Source organism: Odocoileus virginianus, chromosome 20 (assembly GCF_023699985.2).
Source record: "Odocoileus virginianus isolate 20LAN1187 ecotype Illinois chromosome 20, Ovbor_1.2, whole genome shotgun sequence".
Taxonomy (NCBI): domain Eukaryota; kingdom Metazoa; phylum Chordata; class Mammalia; order Artiodactyla; family Cervidae; genus Odocoileus; species Odocoileus virginianus.
This window is the reverse complement of record NC_069693.1, coordinates 15899300-15918777: the sequence shown is the minus strand read 5'-3', so window position 1 is coordinate 15918777 and position 19478 is coordinate 15899300. Positions and strand designations below refer to the sequence as shown.

The 19478-nt window shown below is 41.5% G+C and overlaps 1 protein-coding gene across 6 annotated transcripts in view; it reads right to left on the bottom strand.

Annotated features, from left to right (window-relative positions):
* LOC110148568 (zinc finger protein 211-like) overlaps positions 1-19478 on the bottom strand; it is a 34310-nt gene continuing 14832 nt past the window's right edge. For 3 of the 6 annotated variants that reach the window (XR_002317202.2, XM_020910610.2, XM_020910609.2), the window contains 3 exons: positions 12535-12661; positions 9986-10081; positions 1-151 (listed from right to left, as the gene is read on the bottom strand). Coding sequence is in view for 5 of the 6 variants with exons in the window: in XM_020910610.2 (XP_020766269.2) it covers positions 9999-10081; positions 12535-12661 (210 nt within the window). In the remaining variant the exon portion in view is untranslated. The remainder of the gene's footprint in view (positions 152-9985; positions 10082-12534; positions 12662-19478) is intronic. The other 3 variants (XM_070450977.1, XM_070450978.1, XM_070450979.1) reach the window with 2 other exon arrangements.

Below are 19478 nucleotides of genomic sequence, written 5' to 3'. Positions count from 1 at the left end.
TTCACATCACAAATGAGAAATTTAATGTAGAATTAACCTGCTCAAAACAAAATTATTTTTTAAGCATTTTCTATTTAATGATGATGAAAAGTAATCCCAGGTGAAAGATCTGTGATGATAGAAGAAATGAGGCTTCAAGAGAGAGATGCATCTGTGGATTAAAAAAAAAAAATGCTCATTATCTGTGTAAAACGTGAATAAGATTTCATTATGAAGTCAGAATGACAGCATTACCATGTGCAGCCTCAATAACATAAATATATGCTTAACTGAAAACTAATGTTAATACTTTATTTTTAATAACATGTACATACTGAGATGGGAGAAACTGGTTAATGTTCTAAGTCTCTCAATATTGTGGAGGAGGGAGGTAAGGTATTTGAAACTCTTTGTTCTCTTTTGTTAAATAAGTGTTTGTAATTATTAGCTTAATACTAGGAATCAGAATATATACTTCCAAACTAGAAGAAAGAAAATTTGGACTGTAAATAAGTAACAGTTGAAATTTTTAAAAATGACCACCTAAAGAACAGTGAGGCAAATAAATTTACATAATAAAAGAATATAGTTGAAGAAAAAGACATTAACTATTACATTAAATGAATATATGAGAGATGTTCAAATTAGCTGTCACTGGGCTTCCTGGGTGGCTTGGATGGTAGAGAATCTGCCTGCAATGCAGGAGACCTGGGTTGGGAAGTCCCCTTAGAGAAGGAAAAGGCTATCCACTCCAGTAATCTTGCCTGGAGAATTCCATGGACAAAGGAGCCTGTTGGGCTGTAGTCCATGGGATTGCAAAGAGTCAGACACAACTGAGCAACTCTTACTCATTCATCTGGGCTTTACAAATTAGCAGTCAGTGATCTTTATTGAGACCAAAATACCTTTTATGAGGAATTTAATTTTCATTAGTGAATTTAAATTTTTATTCAAAGCACAACTAATTCCATGGCATCCTCAGTCACCACCAGTGGGAAGGAGCCAGAAGTTGAGCAGGGATTTCCTAGGTTTGGCTGGTGGGGTGCCAAGATCTTATATTGAAGGTCGTGAGGGTCATGACCAAGGCCTAAAGCCAGCTGAGATGTCCATGGGAAACTGTAGTACATATGCTTTTATTCAGAAAATCACTAGGTCAGCAGCACTCTCTGGTTGGGGAGATGGGGGTTGGGAAAGGTGTATGATCATAATTACAAAAATATCTGCCCTTTTAAAAACATGTTCATACATCAAGCATACATACATGTATAGATGCTGTGTCCTTTAACCTACAAAGCAGTCTGGAGAGGTGAATCTGCCCAGTTTACAGAGAAGGTCAAGGCCCAGAGATCCCTGTGTTGCCTTTGGTAATATTTGGTAAGTGGCTGGGAATGTGCCCCATAGAGCTGCAGTTCTGCCCAATACCCACATGATCTACTTCCCAGTATCATCTAATCTGGGCTGGGCCAGGGTCCCTCTGTGTCAGAGAAATGAGGCCATAGAAAAATGAACTGCCTGAGTAACCCTCATGGGGACAGGGAAGAATCTTGCCATTCCAAGCCCTAGAAACAGCAGCCTTTGGCTCCAGCAGGTTACTGTGTACTGACCAAGAAATATAAACACAAGAACAGGACATGCCCTGCAATCCCATGTATGCAGTGGGTTTTTCAGAGATGAGAAAAGTCATCCCCTGGGGCTCACCCCCTTATCCCAACCATCCATACATCCTACTAGCTCTGCTTCCTAACATGACCCTGGTCATACTCTACCCTCCAGCTTAACACTAGAGTCCTGGGTCAGTCCACTGTCAACACACTCCTGGATTATATGGCAGCTCCACCACATCCCGTGTCAGTTCTTGACTCTACCGAGTACATTCCTCACACATTAGTAGTTGTTGTTTAGTCACTTAGTCATGTTCAACTCTTTCATGAACCCGTGGACTGTAGCCTGACAGGCTCTTCTATTCATGGGACTTCCACGTCAAGAATACTTGAGTCGGTTGCCATTTCCTTCTCCAGGGGATCTTTCCAGCCCAGGGATGGAACCTGTGTCTCCTGCATTGGCAGGCAGATCCTTTACCGCTGAGCCACCAGGGAAGCCCCTCATACTACTTAGAGGGGGGTTTAAAGACAAATCAGATTGTGTCTTTGTCCTAGTGAAACCCTCCCACAGCCTCTGTAAGCAATTAGGATAAAATCTACATTTTTCACTTTGCCTTCAAAACTCTATGCATCAGTCTCTGCCTCCTACTCTAGCCTCACTGGCCCAGCCCTTGTGGCCTCAAGATCTTGGCCCATGCTATGTTCTTTTGCAGGAATACTATTCCCTATCTTTGGACCTGGCTTCAGTGCCTACCAAGAAGTCTGCATGAAACCCGTTCTTTAGTGTCTGCTCTCCTTATTGTGCTTTATAATTTATGGACCCTTGTTTACAGATAAGGATGCTAAGGCCTGGGGAGAAGAGACTTGTCCAAGTCTGGTGATGGGAATAACTTGGAAGTGCTAGCATAGCCATCTATACACAGTATCCAAGCTCTTAGCCACCAGCAACTAGACTGCTCTTTCCTCTGTGTATCTTTCCTCCAAGACCCCAGTTTTGAACCTACTCTTCTTTATGCCCTTGGAGGCCCTGGACAGGTTTCTATTGTAGCAGCAGAGTAGTTTTATAGTACCTGTTTTCATGAGTGTTTCCAACACTATATGGTGAGTTCTCTTCTTGCTCAAGAGCCAAGTCTTAGTCGCCCATGTGTATTTACTTGTGATGTGTCAAGGACACAGTGTGTGGTAATGCGGATGAAGGATGACTCATAACTCTTGCTCATCATACCAGCAAGAACACACCAGAGTCCTTTGAAGACAAATGTGAAGACTGAATGAGAGAACTGAATAATGGAGGAACCAACTCCAGGATATCCTTTCTCTGCTGGGCTGTACATCACTCCTGCTGAGGAAAATGGAGTCATGTGCTTTTGTGGGGGCCCTGTTACAGCATTCTTGCCTTGAGAACCCCATGAACAGTATGAAAAGGCAAAAAGATAGGACACTGAAAGATGATCTCCCCAGGTTAGTAGATGCCCAATGTGCTACAGGAGATCAGTGGAGAAATAACTCCAGAAAGAATGAAGAGACGGAGCCAAAGCAAAAACAACATCCAGTTGTGGATGTGACTGGTGATAGAAGTAAAGTCCAATGCTGTAAAGAGCAATATTGCATAGGAACCTGGAATGTTATGTCCATGAATCAAGGCAAATTAGAAGTGGTCAAACAGGAGATGGCAAGAGTGAACATCAGCATCTTAGGAATCAGAGAAATAAGATGGACTGGAATGGGTGAATTTAACTCAGATGACCATTATATATACCACTGTGGGCAGAAATCCCTTAGAAAAAATGGAGTAGCCATCACAGTCAACAAAAGAGTCCAAAATGTAGCACTTTGAGTGAATCTCAGAAATGACAGAATGATCTCTGTTTGTTTCCAAGGCAAACCATTCAATATCACAGTAATCCAAGTCTATGCCCCCAACCAGTAATGCTGAAGAAGCTGAAATTGAATGGTTCTATGAAGATCTACAAGACCTTCTATAACTAACACCCAAAAAAGATGTCCTTTTCATTATAGGGGACTGGAATGCAAAAGCAAGAAGTCAAGAAATACCTGGAGTAACAGGCAAATTTGGCCTTGGAGCAAAGGCTAACAGAGTTTTGTCAAGAGAGCACACTGGTCATAGCAAACACCCTCTTCCAACAACACAAGAGAAAACTCTACACAGGGACATCACCAGATGGTCAACACTGAAATCAGATTGATTATATTCTTTGCAGCCAAAGATAGAGAAGCTCTATACAATCAGCAAAAATAAGAACGGGAGCTGACTGTGGCTCAGATCATGAATGCTTTATTGCCAAATTCAGACTTAAATTGAAGAAAGTAGGGAAAACCACTAGACCATTCAGGTATGATCTAAATCAAATCCCTTACAATTATACCGTGGAAGTGACAAATAGATTCAAGATCTGATAGACAGAGTACCTGAAGAACTATGGACAGAGGTTTGTAACATTGTACAGGAGGCAGGGATCAAGACCATCCCCAAGAAAAATAAATGCAAAAAGGCAAAATGGTTGTCTGAGGAGGCCTTACATATAGCTATGAAAAGAAGAGAAGTTAAAGGTAAAGGAGAAAAGGAAAGATATACCCATTTGAGTGCAGAGTTCCAAAGAAGAACAAGGAGAGATAAGAAAGCCTTCCTCAGTGATCAATGCACAGAAATAGAAGAAAAGAATAGAATGGGAAAGACTAGAGATCTCTTCAAGAAAATTAGAGATACCAAGGGAACTTTTCATGCAAAGATGGGCACAATAAAGGACAGAAACAGTATGGACCTAACAGAAGCAGAAGATATTAAGAAGAGGTGACAAGAATACACAGAAGAGCTATACAGAAAAGGTCTTCATGACCCAGATGGTGTGATCATGATGGTGTGATCACACACCTAGAGCCAGACATCCTGGAATGCGAAGTCAAGTGGGCCTTAGGAAGCTTCACTAATAACAAAGCTAGTGGAGGTGATAGAATTCCAGTTGAGCTATTTCAAATCCTAAAAGATGACGCTGTGAAAGTGCTGCACTCAATATGCCAGCAAGTTTGGAAAACTCAGCAGTGGCCACAGGACTAGGAAATGTCAGTTTTCATTTCAATCCCAAAGAAAGGCAATGCCAAAGAAAGCTCAAACTACTGCACAGTTGCACTGATCTCACACATTAGTAAAGTAATGCTCAAAATTCTCTAAGCCAGGCTTCAACAGTAAGTGAACTGTGAACTTCCAGATGTTCAAGCTGAATTTAGAGAAGGCAGAGGAACCAGAGATCAAATTGCCAACATCTGTTGGATCATCAAAAAAGCAAGAGAGTTCCAGAAAAATATCTATTTCTGCTTTATTAGCTATGCCAAAGCCTTCGGCTTTGTGGATCACCACAAACTGTGGGAAATTCTGAAAGAAATGGGAATACCAGACCACCTGACCTGCTTTTTGAGAAATCTGTATGCACATCAAGAAGTAACAGGTAGAACTGGACATGGACCAACAGACTGTTCCAAATTGGGAAAGGAGTATGTCAAGGCTGTATGTTGTCCCCCTGCTTATTTAACTTATATGCAGAGTACATCTGAGAAATTCTGGACTGGATGAAGCACAAGCTGGAATCAAGATTGCTGGTAGAAATATCAATAACCTCAGACACGCAGATGACACCACCCTTATAGCAGAAAGTGAAGAAGAACTAAAGAACCTCTTGATGAAAGTGAAAGAGGAAAGTGAAAAAGTTGACTTAAAGCTCAACATTCAGAAAACTAAGATCATGCATCTTGTCCCATCACTTCATGGTAAATCAATGGGGAAACAGTGGAAAACAGTGACAGACTTTATTTTTGGGGGCTCCAACTGACTGCAGATGGTAACTGCAGCCATGAAATTAAAAGATGCTTGCTCCTTGGAAGAAAAGTTAAGGCCAATCTAGACAGCTTATTAAAAGGCAGCGACATTACTTTGCCAACAAAGGTCCATATAATCAAGGCTATGGATTTTCCAGTAGTCATGTATGGATGTGAGAACTGGACTATAAAGAAAGTTGAGTGCCAAAGAATCGATGCTTTTGAAGTGTGGTGTTGGAGAAGACTCTTGAGAGTCCCTTGGACTGCCAGGAGATCCAACCAGTCCATCCTAAAGGAAATAAGTCCTGAATATTCATTGGAAGGACTGATGTTAAAGCAGAAACTCCAATACTTTGGCCACCTGATGTGAAGAACTGACTCATTGGAAAAGACCCTGATGCTGTGAAAGATTGAAGGTGGGAGGAGAAGGGGATGACAGAAGATAAGATGGTTGGATGGCATCCCCGACTCAATGGACATGAGTTTGAGTAAACTCTGGGAGTTTGTGATGGACACGAAGGCCTGGCGTGCTGCAGTCCATGGGGTCACAAAGAGTCAGACATGACTGAGTGACTGAACTGAACTGTTACAGCATAGATTTTCCTGCTGTGGACTGAAGGACCCTTACTGAGAACCAAGGTGTGATCTGGGAAAGAGAGGGCCTCCAACCTCTGTGATGCAAGGGTTCAGCTACAGGTGAAGGCACAGCTGCCGCAGAGACTGTGTACCTGAGGGGGGATAGGGTTTCTCTTCAATATGAATTCTCAAATGTTGAGTAAGATTATTCCACTGACCAAGCAATTTACCACAGTGTTTGTATTCAAAGGGGCTTTCCCTTTTGAATACACTATGAATTCTCTGAAGTAGACTGAGATTTACCCGTGTGTGAAAGATCTACCCAAATTTCTCACACTCATAGGGTTTCTCTCCATTATGACTCCCTCAGTGGCTCATGAAGGATGAGCTAAGTCTTACAACGTTTCCACATTCACTGTGCTTCTCTGCACTGAGATCCAACACATGTCTAATTGAGGACAGCTTGTCTCCAAAGGCTTTCCTACATTCTTTTCACCCAAAGGACTTTCCTCCAGTGTGGGTCCTATGATGCAGACAGAATTGGAGTGGTCATTATCTTTCCATATTCACTGCACTTGTAAGACTTCTTTCCAGCATGAATTCATGTGTCAAGTTAAGGAAGAGCTGTCACAACAGTCCTTTTTATGGATTCTTTGCCCTCCAAGAGTTTTTTCCCCCACTGGATAAAAGTAGAGTGGTCTGTGAAAGAATTTCAACATTCACTGCCCTCAGAGCCTTTCTGTCCAGTATGAATATGTCGGTTCCCCATGAGGTGTGACCTGCAGTTTGAGGCCTCCTCACACTCAGCACACCCATATGGCTTCTCCCCAACATGGATGCTGAAGTGTTCTCAAGGGGCCTGCCCTCTTGAGAAAGATTTTCCCATATTAATTGCATTAACAGGATTTCTCTACTAAGTGAGACCACTGATGTTGAAGAAGGAAGCAATTATATTTTTAACATGAATTTTATTGACTGAGACATCAGCAACTGTTAATGTGGTGAAGATTTGGAATAAGGTCTGAGTGGCTGGGGAAGCTTATGCAGGAGAGAGAGCCAACCAGAGGCACAGATCAGATGTGCAGAGATCAAGTGGGACTCTGTTAGCATCATGCAGGTGAAAGATGATGACAACATGGACAGGGCATTAGTGGTGGAACTGACTGAACTGAGGGATTCAGGAGATATGTATGATGTACAATGGACAGGCCTCAGTATGGCTAGATGTTGGGCTTGATGGTGACAGAGGTGTTGAGCTGCTGTCTGTGTTTTCTGCCTTCTCAACTTTCCAGATGGCAGGGTCATTCACTACAACTGGGAAGGTAGAAGGACTGGGAAGATAGTGAGTTTCCTCCCAGCCATGATGAATATGAAGTATCCCTGAGATGTTCATGTGGAAACATGGAATTGGGGAGAGGGGTGAAATTTCAGAACAAACTCCAAGGAGCTGAGGAGGGGTTGGCTAGAGACATGTAGCTAGCTGTGCAGCCTGAGGGATGAGCAGAGAAACAAGAGACCATCATGCTCAGGTGATGCCAGTCAACCCAGTAATGGCATTAGGTGCCTCAGCAGCCCAGATGTGGGTAAGGCCAGAGACACCTAAAGGTTGTACAGAACAGGAACAATGACACAGGGAAAGGATTGTTTCTGAATGTCTGATTGACAAACAGAAAATGACTGTATATATGGACAGCTAAGTTGATAAAGAATGTGGGTAATGGTGGTTACCAAGCATAAATGGAGGTATTAATGGTAGAGAAAGGCTCTTTTCATCTGAGCCCTGAAGGAAATGTGTGATATTACTCTTAGTCATTATGATTAATGTTATTACACCCATGGTATCAATACAAATAGCTAACATTTTTTGAGCCACTATGTGTCAGGTCCTATACTATGCAGTTTACATATTTTCTAGTTAGATCCTCAAACAATCCAATGAGATAACATGAAATAATATAATTACTATCATTTTCTAAACATAGACTGAGTTTAGCAGACCAAGTAGATGTTCACCAAACCCATGTTCTTTTCTCCTTGGGCACACAACTAAACCATTTCATAGCTCTGAGAATCCAGGTGTGGTTAAATGCCCAGGTTTTGTCAGTGAGATGTCAGTGCAGTGGCAATGGCAATGCTATGCGTATAAGTGGGTATGGTTTCTTTCATTCCTCTCTCTTTTCCCCTCTGCTGGACAAAGAATGCCAAGAAAGCCCAAGTTAAACCTTATGTTGACAATAAAAGGTATCTTATTCTCTGAATAACTGTGATACAGAGCTTCCCACTAACTTGTACAGATCCTGACATGAATGAAGAAAAGAAAAAAAAAAAAAAAACAAGACTCCCTGTGCTGATCTGCTGAGGTTATAGTTTCTGTTATAGTAGCTAGTATTAGTTTATTTCCAACACCCATGAGATCATTCAATATCTCCATGGTCAAAAACCTGAAGAGAGACAAAACCAGGTGTTAATCTCAAATGTATGAAACCTATAGCCTGACATTTACCTAATGCAACCTCAGTTCAGTTCAGTTAAGTTGCTCAGTCATGTCCGACTCTTTGCAACCACATGGACTGCAGCACGCCAGGCCTTCCTGTCCATCACAAACTCCCAGAGTTTACTCAAACTCATGTCCATTGAGTCAGTGATGCTATCCAACCATCTCATTCTCTGTCGTCCCCTTCTCCTCCCACCTTCAATCTTTCCCAGCATCAGGGTCTTTTCCAATGAGTCAGTTCTTCACATCAGGTGGCCAAAGTATTGGAGTTTCAGCTTCAACATCAGTACTTCCAATGAACACCCAGGACTTATTTCCTTTAGGATGGACTGGTTGGATCTCCTGGCAGTCCAAGGGACTCTCAAGAGTCTTCTCCAACACCACACTTCAAAAGCATCGATTCTTTGGCACTCAACTTTCTTTATAGTCCAACTCTCACATCCATACATGACTACTGGAAAATCCATAGCCTTGATTATATGGACCTTTGTTGGCAAAGGAATGTCTCTGCAAAATTTTTAATATGCTGTCTAGGTTGGTCTTAACTTTTCTTCCAAGGAGTAAGCATCTTTTAATTTCATGGCTGCAGTCACCATCTACAGTGATTTTGGAGCCCCCAAAAATAGTCTGTCACTGTTTCCACTGTTTCCCCATCGATTTACCATGAAGTGATGGGACAAGATGCCATGATCTTAGTTTTCTGAATGTTGAGCTTTAAGCCAACTTTTACACTCTTATCAAGAAGCTCTTTAGCTCTTCTTTGCTTTCTGCCTTAAGGGTGGTGTCATTTGCATATCTGAGGCTATTGATATTTTTCCTGGCAATTTTAATTCCAGCTTGTGCTTCATCCAGCTCAGCATTTCTCATGATGTACTCTGCATATAAGTTAAATAAGCAGGGGGACAACATACAGCCTTGACGTACTCCTTTCCTGATTTGGAACCACTCTGTTGTTCCATGTCCAGTTCTAACTGTTGCTTCCTGACCTGCACACAGATTTCTCAAGAGGCAAGTCAGGTGGTCTGGTATTCCCATCTCGTTCAGAATTTTCCACAGTTTGTGGTGACCCACACAGTCAAAGGCGTTAGCAAGTCAATAAAGCAGAAATAGATGTTTTTCTGGAACTCTCTTGCTTTTTCAATGATCCAACAGATGTTGGCAGTTTGATCTCTGGTTCCTCTGCCTTTTCTAAATCCAGTTTGAACATATGGAAGTTCACGGTTCACGTACTATTGAAGCCTGGCTTGGAGAATTTTGAGCATTACTTTCCTAGCATGTGAGATGAGTGCAATTGTGCGGTAGTTTGAGCATTCTTTGGCATTGCCTTTCTTTGGGATTGGAATGAAAATACAACCTAGTCCTCCTCAAGTAATGAGGAAGTGTGTAACTGGGTGAGGACATGTCAAAGGGCTCCATGGCCACCAGGCCCCCAGGCAGGTCACAATAAGAGACTTCCCAGTGACCCTCTATTGATGCCCTCACCTGCTGACCTTTGGTCACTCACCTGGACAGGAACTTTAGGAGAAGCCTCTCTTCACCAAGCATAGAATTTGCTCATTCTCCAGCAGATGGATCACTTCTGGTTTGGGAACAGGATACCCTGATCATGGAAAAATAGGACAGCAGTGTTCAAGTAAAGGTACAAAAGTGTTAGTTACTCAGTTGTGTCCAACTCTTTGTGAGCCCATGGACTGTAGCCTGCCAGGTTCCTCTGTCCATGGAATTCTCCAGACCAGAATACTGGAATGGGTTGCCATTCCCTTCTCCAGGGAAAAGTTACAAATGATCCTCTCTATTCAGTATGATATTCAAGGATGAGAGCTTGGAATGAGCTTGCTCCCACACATGTAAAGAAACTGCTGATCTGGAAACCAAGAGTACAAACACATCCTTGGACCAAAATGCTGCAGAGGGTAGTGATAGCTATCTACCTAACACCCATTCCCCTTGATCTCCACCCCACAGGAACCAATTCAAGGGGCCCCTTCCCTTTATGCATAGCCACGGGACCCCAGGAAGGTGACACCTTTTTCTTGGAAGTTATTTTCTCATTAACCTAAGTCAGTGTTCCAACCTCCCTGGGTATCAGAACCACTTGGGGATGCCTGGTTTTGATCATTAACCAAATGGAACCAAATCTCTGGGGAAGAAGCCTGGATGTGAATGCCTTAAAAGCTCTCCAAGTGATTTAGGTACCCAGGGAGAACTGTAAAGCACTGTATAGGTCAACTGATGTCTGACTGTCCAACCACTTTAGTTTTATTTGGAAAATGTTGAAAGTTTTGCTATTCGGAAGTTATGATTTGTGATGGTGCAAAGTGAGGCAAAGGGACTCCGTATAAACCAGAAGACATTTGCATTGACAGTCTCAGGGCAGAAATTAATCCTTATACTATGAATCTCACAAAAAGCCTGTTGAGTGAAAGACCCTGGACACAAAGCCATGCACCCTGTGTGATTCCATTTATGTAATGACCCAGAACAGTTTCAATCCAACATCTTGGTGTGGAGGTCAGCAATGACCCTAAAGAGTAATGTCTTTGGTGGGGAACCAACTGAGAGACAGTGGGGAAGACCTGCTTTGGGGTGAAAAGTACTCCACAACTTGATCTAGGTGGAAGTCATATGAGTGGGTACACAGAAAAATATATTAATACAATTGAGTTAGACACTGGAGATGGTACATTTCCTTGAATATAATTATACCTGAAATAAATAAACATATTCAAGTAATAACTCATGCTAAAAACTGTTACAGTTGTCTTTGGGCAGCAGCTTCCTGGAGGGGAGAGAAATAGGTTTAGAGTGAGCAAAAGGTACTGTGAAAATTAAGTTAGTGGGGTAGAGAACATCTTATCAGGAATGGGGGCTGACAAGGGGTGTGAGTGCTCAGAGACCATGAGTTGTGCCCACTATTAACAACTGCTTTTGTTAAAAAGTTGACCCATATTTTGTTTATTTCAATTGACTTCTTCAGAAGGGAAATCTTGTATCATGTGTAAATGGCAAAACTAGTTTCACTTTTCATGAATAGGTAGCACCAAAATATAATAATGAAAACAGAATAATGTTATAAATTCCAGTAAGCTTATGTGTCCTGCCAGGCATTTTGAGTCAGGGCTTGCTCCTTGTGTTGAAAGGAAAATTAGCCAAAGTTAGAGGAGGCATCAGAGACTTCTCACACAGATATATCATATAACATCTCTTATATGTGGAATCTAAAAAGAAATGATACAAATGAACTTACTTACAAAACAGAAAGAGACTCACAGCCTTAGAAAACAAACTTATGGTTGCCAGGGGGAAGGGATAATTAGGGAGTTTGGGAAAGTCATGTACCTACTGCTATATTCAAAATGGATAACCAACAAGGACCTATTGTACAGCACATGGAACTGTACTCAGTGTTATGTGCAGGCATGGTTTGCCTGACTTGTGGACTCTTTGGGAACAGCCCCTCATCTCCAGCCCCTGCTAAGTGGGTTATGGGGACACCTAACCCAACATAACACCAATTTCCTTGGTGGCTCAGACGGTAAAGCATCTGCCTACAATGAGGGAGACCTGGGTTCAATCCCTGGGTCGGGAAGATCCCTTGGAGAAGGAAATGGCAACCCACTCCAGTACTCATGCCTGGAAAATCCCATGGACAGAGAAGCCTGGTAGGCTATAGTCAGTCCGTGGGGTCACAAAGAGCTGGACACAACTGAGTGACTTCACTTTAACCCAACATAGCTTGACCATTCAGTTTTGTTCCAGTGAGAATCTGGAATAAGGGCCTCAGGCTGAGGCCAGCCTGGGCTAGGTATTAGAGTGAGGATGGGCTTGGTTTAGTTCTTGATTTTGCTTCCTGATTTTTGGCCCCTTGTGGTGCCTGGTTAGACACAGGGAGACCAGGAAAGAAGAGGTGGAACAGGGATGCAGCAGGAGTTATGGGTGGGAGGGAGGCAGGGTGGACTTCAGAGGCCTTGTCTACCAGCCAGGATTGAAGTGAGAGGGTAAAATGAGGAAAGAGGCTGTGGGTTCCCCACAGAGGAGGCCGATGGGCCTTACCCAGTGAGACCAGGAGTCCGCAGGTCTCCAGCATTACCTCCCAATACAGGGTTCTCTTTGCCAGATCCAATTGCCCCCACTCCTCCCAAGTGAAGGTCATGGCCAAATACTTGAAGATCATCAATATCTGGAAAGTTAAACAGAGACAGCCACGTTGACTTTGAAACTTTGGGATGAGATTAGAACCTATTTCTTGGTTGCTGCTAAAGCTGCAGAGAGACTCAAGGCCCTAAACACGAAGCACACTAGTGAACCAAGCTCTGCACTGTGTTCAACATGGTGGCAGAAGCTGCCTTTGGGCATAATGCAGACGTGCCAGAGAGAAAAGCCATCCATGGGGGATGATGTTGGAGAACGACACAAGTTTTGGACAAGTCCATAGGACTATAAGGTGCAGACAGCAAGTGCTCTGGCATGTCAGAGCATGGGAAAATAAGATAAAAATTCCAACAATCATGGTGGCAGCAGCTGAGCCTCACTGGTCCTCACTATGCGTCAGCACCATGCTGACGGCTTCACGTGTTGTGTTAAAGTGTCTAAAGTCCCAGGTCTGGACCCAGATTCCTAGGTTTTCAGTCCAGCCTCTAGAAAGAAAAGTTTGCCAGGTACATGATCTTGGGGAAAGCACTTCATTTCTTTGAGCCTCAACTTACCAATAAATATAGCAATAGTTCCCACTTCACAAGGCTGTTGTGAGAATTAAAGAAAAAATTATTGCAAATGCAAACACTGGAGTGAATGGCTTATGTAAGGACTCAATATGTGTGTTTTTGTGTGTGTTAAAGAGTTTGGAAGTTTCTTCTTTTTTCGTAATTAGTAATAATTATATATCTTAGAACCATATCAGACTTACAGAAAAAGTCAGCAGATAATAGAAAATTCCCATATTTACCACCTTCTTCCCCAGTTTCCCCTATTATTAACATCTTACATTCATTGGAATATTTGTTACAAATACTGAACCAATATTGATATATTAACTAAAGTCCATAGTTCATTCTATCTTAGTATTTATCTAATGTCATTTTTCTGTTCTAGAACCCTATCCAAGATACCACACTGCATTAGTATCTCAGGCTCCTCTTGGTTGTGACAGTTTCTCAGAAACAATGCTTGTTTTTGATGATCTTGAGAGTTTTGAGGAGTATTGGTCAGGTATGTTGTACGATGCCTCTCTACTGGAACTTAATTGTTTTTCTCATGATTATGAGATTATTCTCAAGGCCTTATGGGTGGAGGGAGAAGATCACAGAAGGATGCAAACTATCAACACAATTTATGACTGCCTGTTGAACTTGACTGATTACTTGGCTGAAGTAGTGTTTGTGAGGGTTCTCCACTGTAATTACTGTTTTCCCTGCTGTCCATACTGTACTCATAGAAAGTGGGAAGTTATACTCCCTCTCCTTTAATGTGGAGTATCTACTAAGATTTTTGGAATTCTTCAGCACTGAAGATTTGTCTTTTATTCCCCATTTATTAACTTATTCAATAATCTATTTATATAAATATGTATTCATATACCTTTGTACTTTGAGGTATCATTGTATATATATTGTTGTTCATTGTTGTTCAGTCTCTAAGTCATGTCCAACTCTTAGGAACCCCATGGATTGCAGCATGCCATGCCTCTTTGTCCTTCACTATCTCCTGGAGTTTGCTCAAACTTATGTCCATTAAGGTGGTGATGCCATCTAACCATCTCGTACTCGGTCACCCCCTGCTCCTCCTGCTATCAATCTTCCCCAGCATTGGGGTCTTTTCCAATGAATGGGCTCTTCACATCAGGTGGCCAAAGTACTAGAGCTTCAGCATCAGTCCTTCCAATGAATCTTCAGAGTTGATTTCCTTTAGAATTGACTGGTTTGATCTCCTTGTAGTCCAGGGAACTCTTAACAGTCTTCTCCAACTCCGCAGTTCGAAAACATCAATTCTTTGGCACTCAGTCTTCTTTACAGTCCAATTCTCAAATTCATACATGACTATTGGAAAAACCAGAGCTTTGCCTATATGGGCCTTTGTCAGCAAGGTGATGCCTCTGCTTTTTATATACACTGTCTAGGTTTGTCATAGCTTTTCTTCCAAGGAGCAAGTGTCTTTTAATTTAATGGCTGCATTCACTGTCCACAGTGATTTTGGAGCCCAAGAAAACAAAGTCTGTCACTATTTCCACTTTTCCCTCATCTATTTGCCATGAAGTGGTGGGACCAGATGCCATAATTTTAGATTTTTGAATGTTGAATTTTAAGCCAGCTTTTTCACTCTCCTCTTACACCCTCATCAAGAGGCTCTTTAGTTCCTCTTTGCTTTCTGCCATTAGAGTGGTATCATCTTCATATCTGAGGTTGTTGATATTTCTCCTGACAATCTTGATTCCAGCCTGTGATTCATCCAGCCCACCATTCCACATGATGTATTCTGCATATAGGTTAATAAGCACAGTGACAATATGCAGCCTTGACATACTCCCTTCCCAATTCTGAACCAGTCCATTGTTCCATGTCCGGTTCTAACTTTTGCTTCTTGACCTGCATACAGGCTTCTCAGGAGGCAGGTCAGGTGGTCTGGTATTCCCATCTCTTTAAGAATTTTCCACAGTTTATTGTGGTCTACACAGTCACAACAAACTGAATAAAGCAGAATTAGATGTTTTTCTGAAATTCTCTTGCTTTTTCTATGATCCAACAGATGTTGGCAATTCGATCTCTGATTCCTCTGCCTTTTCTAAATCCAGATTGTACATCTGGAAGTTCTTGGTTCATGTATTTCTGAAGCCTAGCTTGAAGAATTTTGAGCATTATCTTGCCAGCATGTGAGACAAACACAAGTGTACAGTAGTTTAAACATTCTTTGGTATTGCCCTTCTTTGGGATTGGAATGAAAACTGACCTCTTCCAGTTCTGGGGCCACTGCTGAGTTTTCTAAGTTTGCTGACATATCGAGTGCAGCACTTTAACAGCATTATCTTTTAGGACTTGAAATAGCTCAGCTGGAATTCCATCACCTCCACTAGCTTTGTCCATAGTGATGGTTCCTAAGGCCCACTTGACTTCACACTCCAGGATGTCTGGTTTTAAGTGAGTGACCACACCATTGTGGTTATCCAGGTCATTAAGAAAGGCAAAGGAGAAAGGGAAAGATATACCCAACTGAATGCAGAGTTCCCGAGAACAGCAAGGAGAGATAAGAAAGCCTTCTTAAGTGAACAATGCAAAGAAATAGAGAAAAATTGGATAAAATTATATATATATACACACATATATACATACATATACATACACAAATATGTATATATACATATACATATGTATACTATATACACATACATATGTATATATACACATATACATACATATATATATATATATATGCTCAGATTGTTCCCTCTCTGGCTAATGGGAGCTCTTTCAGTTGGTTTCCTGTGTCTCTCTGACATGCTCCCATAGTTGTGGGGATTTGGGGCGTACCTTACTTTCTGGCATTACTAGGAACTCCATGTATCTTGCCCCAGTCCTAGATTCAGTCATTTACCCAAGGAGCCTTGATTCATTTTATTAGAGAATTGTATTAGAATCAAGATCTGGCCACTAGGTGTTCTGTTACTGGGATGTCATTGCTTTAGGCTCTCTCAGCTAACAAAACAAAGAAGTACGTGTATATACTAATCTGTATCTGTATACACCATCTGTATCTATATTAAATTAAACATGAGTTCTTACTGACATCTCCACTGTAATCCACTACCAACGTGGATCATGAATCATTCTAATCTCCTTCCTTTGCTCATCTGGAAATTCCTGCTTCAACAGTGACACTCCTGGCTCCTACCATTCAGCACCCATTTACTTAATAGCTCAATTCCAGTACATATATTATATAGTGGTATTGGAAATGTTAACCTGTACTCCTGTGAGAACAACTTTATCATCTAAAGTGCGTATTTGCAGTTCATTTTGTCTTTACTCTTATAATCTCACTCATTTCCACAGTCAGCGCCTTTCCCCCATTTCCTCCCATGAGGTTGTGTCATAATTCATAACACAGATTCTCCGATTGCACTCTGTATTATTTTCTGAGATCCCTCAATCTGATAAATTGTTATTTTAGTTTGTGTACATTAAGGTTCACTCTTTGTGCTGTACAGTTCTACGGGTTTTGACAAATAGATGACAGTATCACAGAGAATAGATTCATAGCTATAAAAATCCCCTGTGCTTTATATATTCATCCCTCCCAACTTCCCCTCAACTCCCAGCAACCACTGAATTTACTGAATCTATAGTTCTGTCTTTTACCAAACATCACAGAATTAGAATCATAAAGTTGTCTTTTCAGAACAGCTTCTTCCACTTAGCAATCTGCATATAGGAATATATTACACGGGCTTCCCTGGTAGCTCAGTGGGTAAAGAATCTGCCTGCAGTGCAGGAGACCCAGGTTCAATCTTTGGGTCCAGGAGATTTTCTGGAGAAGGAAATGGCAACCCACTCCAGTATTCCTTCCTGGAAAAATCCCACGGATGGAGGAACCTGGTGGGCTGCAGTCATGGGGTTGCAACTTTACAAAAAGAACAGAATTTAATGAGTCCCCATGTACACATCACTCAGTTTCAACATTTATCCTAAATTTTTCTACCCTTGTTTCATCTGTCACCTCCATTTTTTCCCTAGTTGGAGCAGAGAATATGCATACAGAGTATGCATCTGTATAAGAACATTTTAAAAATACAACCACAATACTATTATTATACCTAAAAAATTAAAAAGATTCCTAATAAATACTTATTCCATACTTAAAATGTCCTGATTATATCAAGGATGGGGATATATTGTCAATTTGTTCAGTTCATCATCCGAACAAGTCCAAAAATTACATTTAATTGTTATGCCTCTTAAATCTCTCTTGGGGAAAGAAGACAAATCTTGTCATCAAAAGAGAGAGTAGATGTTATTTAGAATAAAAGTGCAGCAAAACAAGCTGAATTTTGTTTTGTTTTGTCCTGGTGTTGCATTATTAGTGCATCATATTCACTCAACACTACAATCTGTGCAGAAAGTATGCAAATAGCTTGGCCTACAGAAGCCATGCTCAAAGTGTGATCCTGAGCCAAAAGCATCAGCCTAACACAGGAACTTGTTTGAAATGTAATTTCTTGGTTCCCACCCCAGGCCTACTGAAGCAGAGACTCTGGTGATGGAGCTCAGCAATCACTGTGTTAACAAACACTCCAGGTGGTTCTTTTAAAAAAAAAAAACAGTAATAAGCTTCAGGTGTACAGCATTATAATTCAATATCTGTACAAACTGCAAAGTGATCACCACCACAAGTCCAGTTGCCATCCATGACCATACAGCTGACTCTCTTCATCCATTTTGCCCATTCCACATCCCCATTCCCCTCTGCTAACCACTAATCTTATTTCTGCATTTGACTTTTATTTTGTTCATTTGTTTGTTTTTAGAGTCCACGTATGAGTGAAATCTGATAAGGGGTTAACATCCAAAGTATGTAAAGAATTCATACATGTCAACAACAGGAAAACAAACAACCCAATTAAAACATGGGCAGAGGATCTGAATATTCTTCTAAAAAGAACAAACAGATGGCCGACAGGCACATGAAAAGATGTACAGCATCACTAATTATAAGGAAAATGTAAATCAAAAGCATGAGACATCATCTTACACTGTTAGAATGGCTATTATTGAAAAGACAAGAAATAACAAAGAGGACGTGGAGAAAGGGAAACCCTTGCACACTGTTAGTGGGACTGCAAATTGGTGTAGCCACTCTGGAAAACAGCAAAAGGTTGCGGCCGTGAGCTGTGAGCTATGCTGGGATTCGTGACCTCCAGAGGAGAAGATTTTGATCCTGGGCCAGAAACAAGGCTTGATCACTCGGAGCTTTTGTGTAGCCAAGTTTTATGAAAGTATAAAAGAGATAGAGAAAGCTCCTGACACAGACATCAGAAGGGGGCAGAAAAGATACCCCTTTGCTAGTTTTTAGCAAGACATTATATACCTGCTAGCAAGTTGCTAATCAGATAAAAGAAATGCCTCAAGACTGAGAGTTGCACCAGTCCCCTCTCCCACAACATGCATTTTGAGATAGAATGGCACAAGCAGAGTCATCTCCAGCCATAGAACAACTGACATGAGTCTTGAAGAAAGACAGATTTCCAAGCAAATGCATAGTTTCATTAACATAACTTAAGAAAACATTTCCACGAGCGAGCAAGCCGTACTGGTTTGCTGAGTCACTATCAGCTCAAGGTTTGTGAATATGGTTAGTCTTAGGCAGAACCGACCTGACAAAAGGCAGATTCCAAAGCAAGTACATAATTCCATTAACATAGCTTAAGAAAAACATTTCCATAAGAAAAATTGGTTTGCTGAGCCAGTAGCCCCTCAAGGATAAGCTCAGGCAGAACCATGTGTCGTCATGACAACACAGAATTTAAAAAAGCCTCCTTTAATTTTGTAGAGAGAAGAAAAAAAAAATTAGCCACTTGCAGTTTATTTCCTCATACCCCTTGGGGACCTCTGGCCTTCCTACCTGACTGTTAACCCTCTCAACAGTATGTGGATTCCCCTTAAAAACAGAGGTACCATATAACCCAGCTGTTCTACGTTTGGGTATTTATTTGAAAAAACCAAAAATACTAATTTGAAAAGATAAATGCACCCATATGTTCATGGCAACATTATGGACAACAGCCAAGACATGAAAACAACCTAAATTGAAGAAGGAATTCATAGGGCCTGGACTCCATCTTAGGCCTGTTCATGCTGATCATGCTTGGTCACCTCTCCAATGGACTCTGAACTCTGGGTTTAGTATCTGTGGAAATGACAACAGAAGGATAAGACCCCCTCTGGGCAGGGGAATCTTGAAGAACATATCCAGGTTACTCGTCGCCCAAGAGAACACATATGCTAATCACC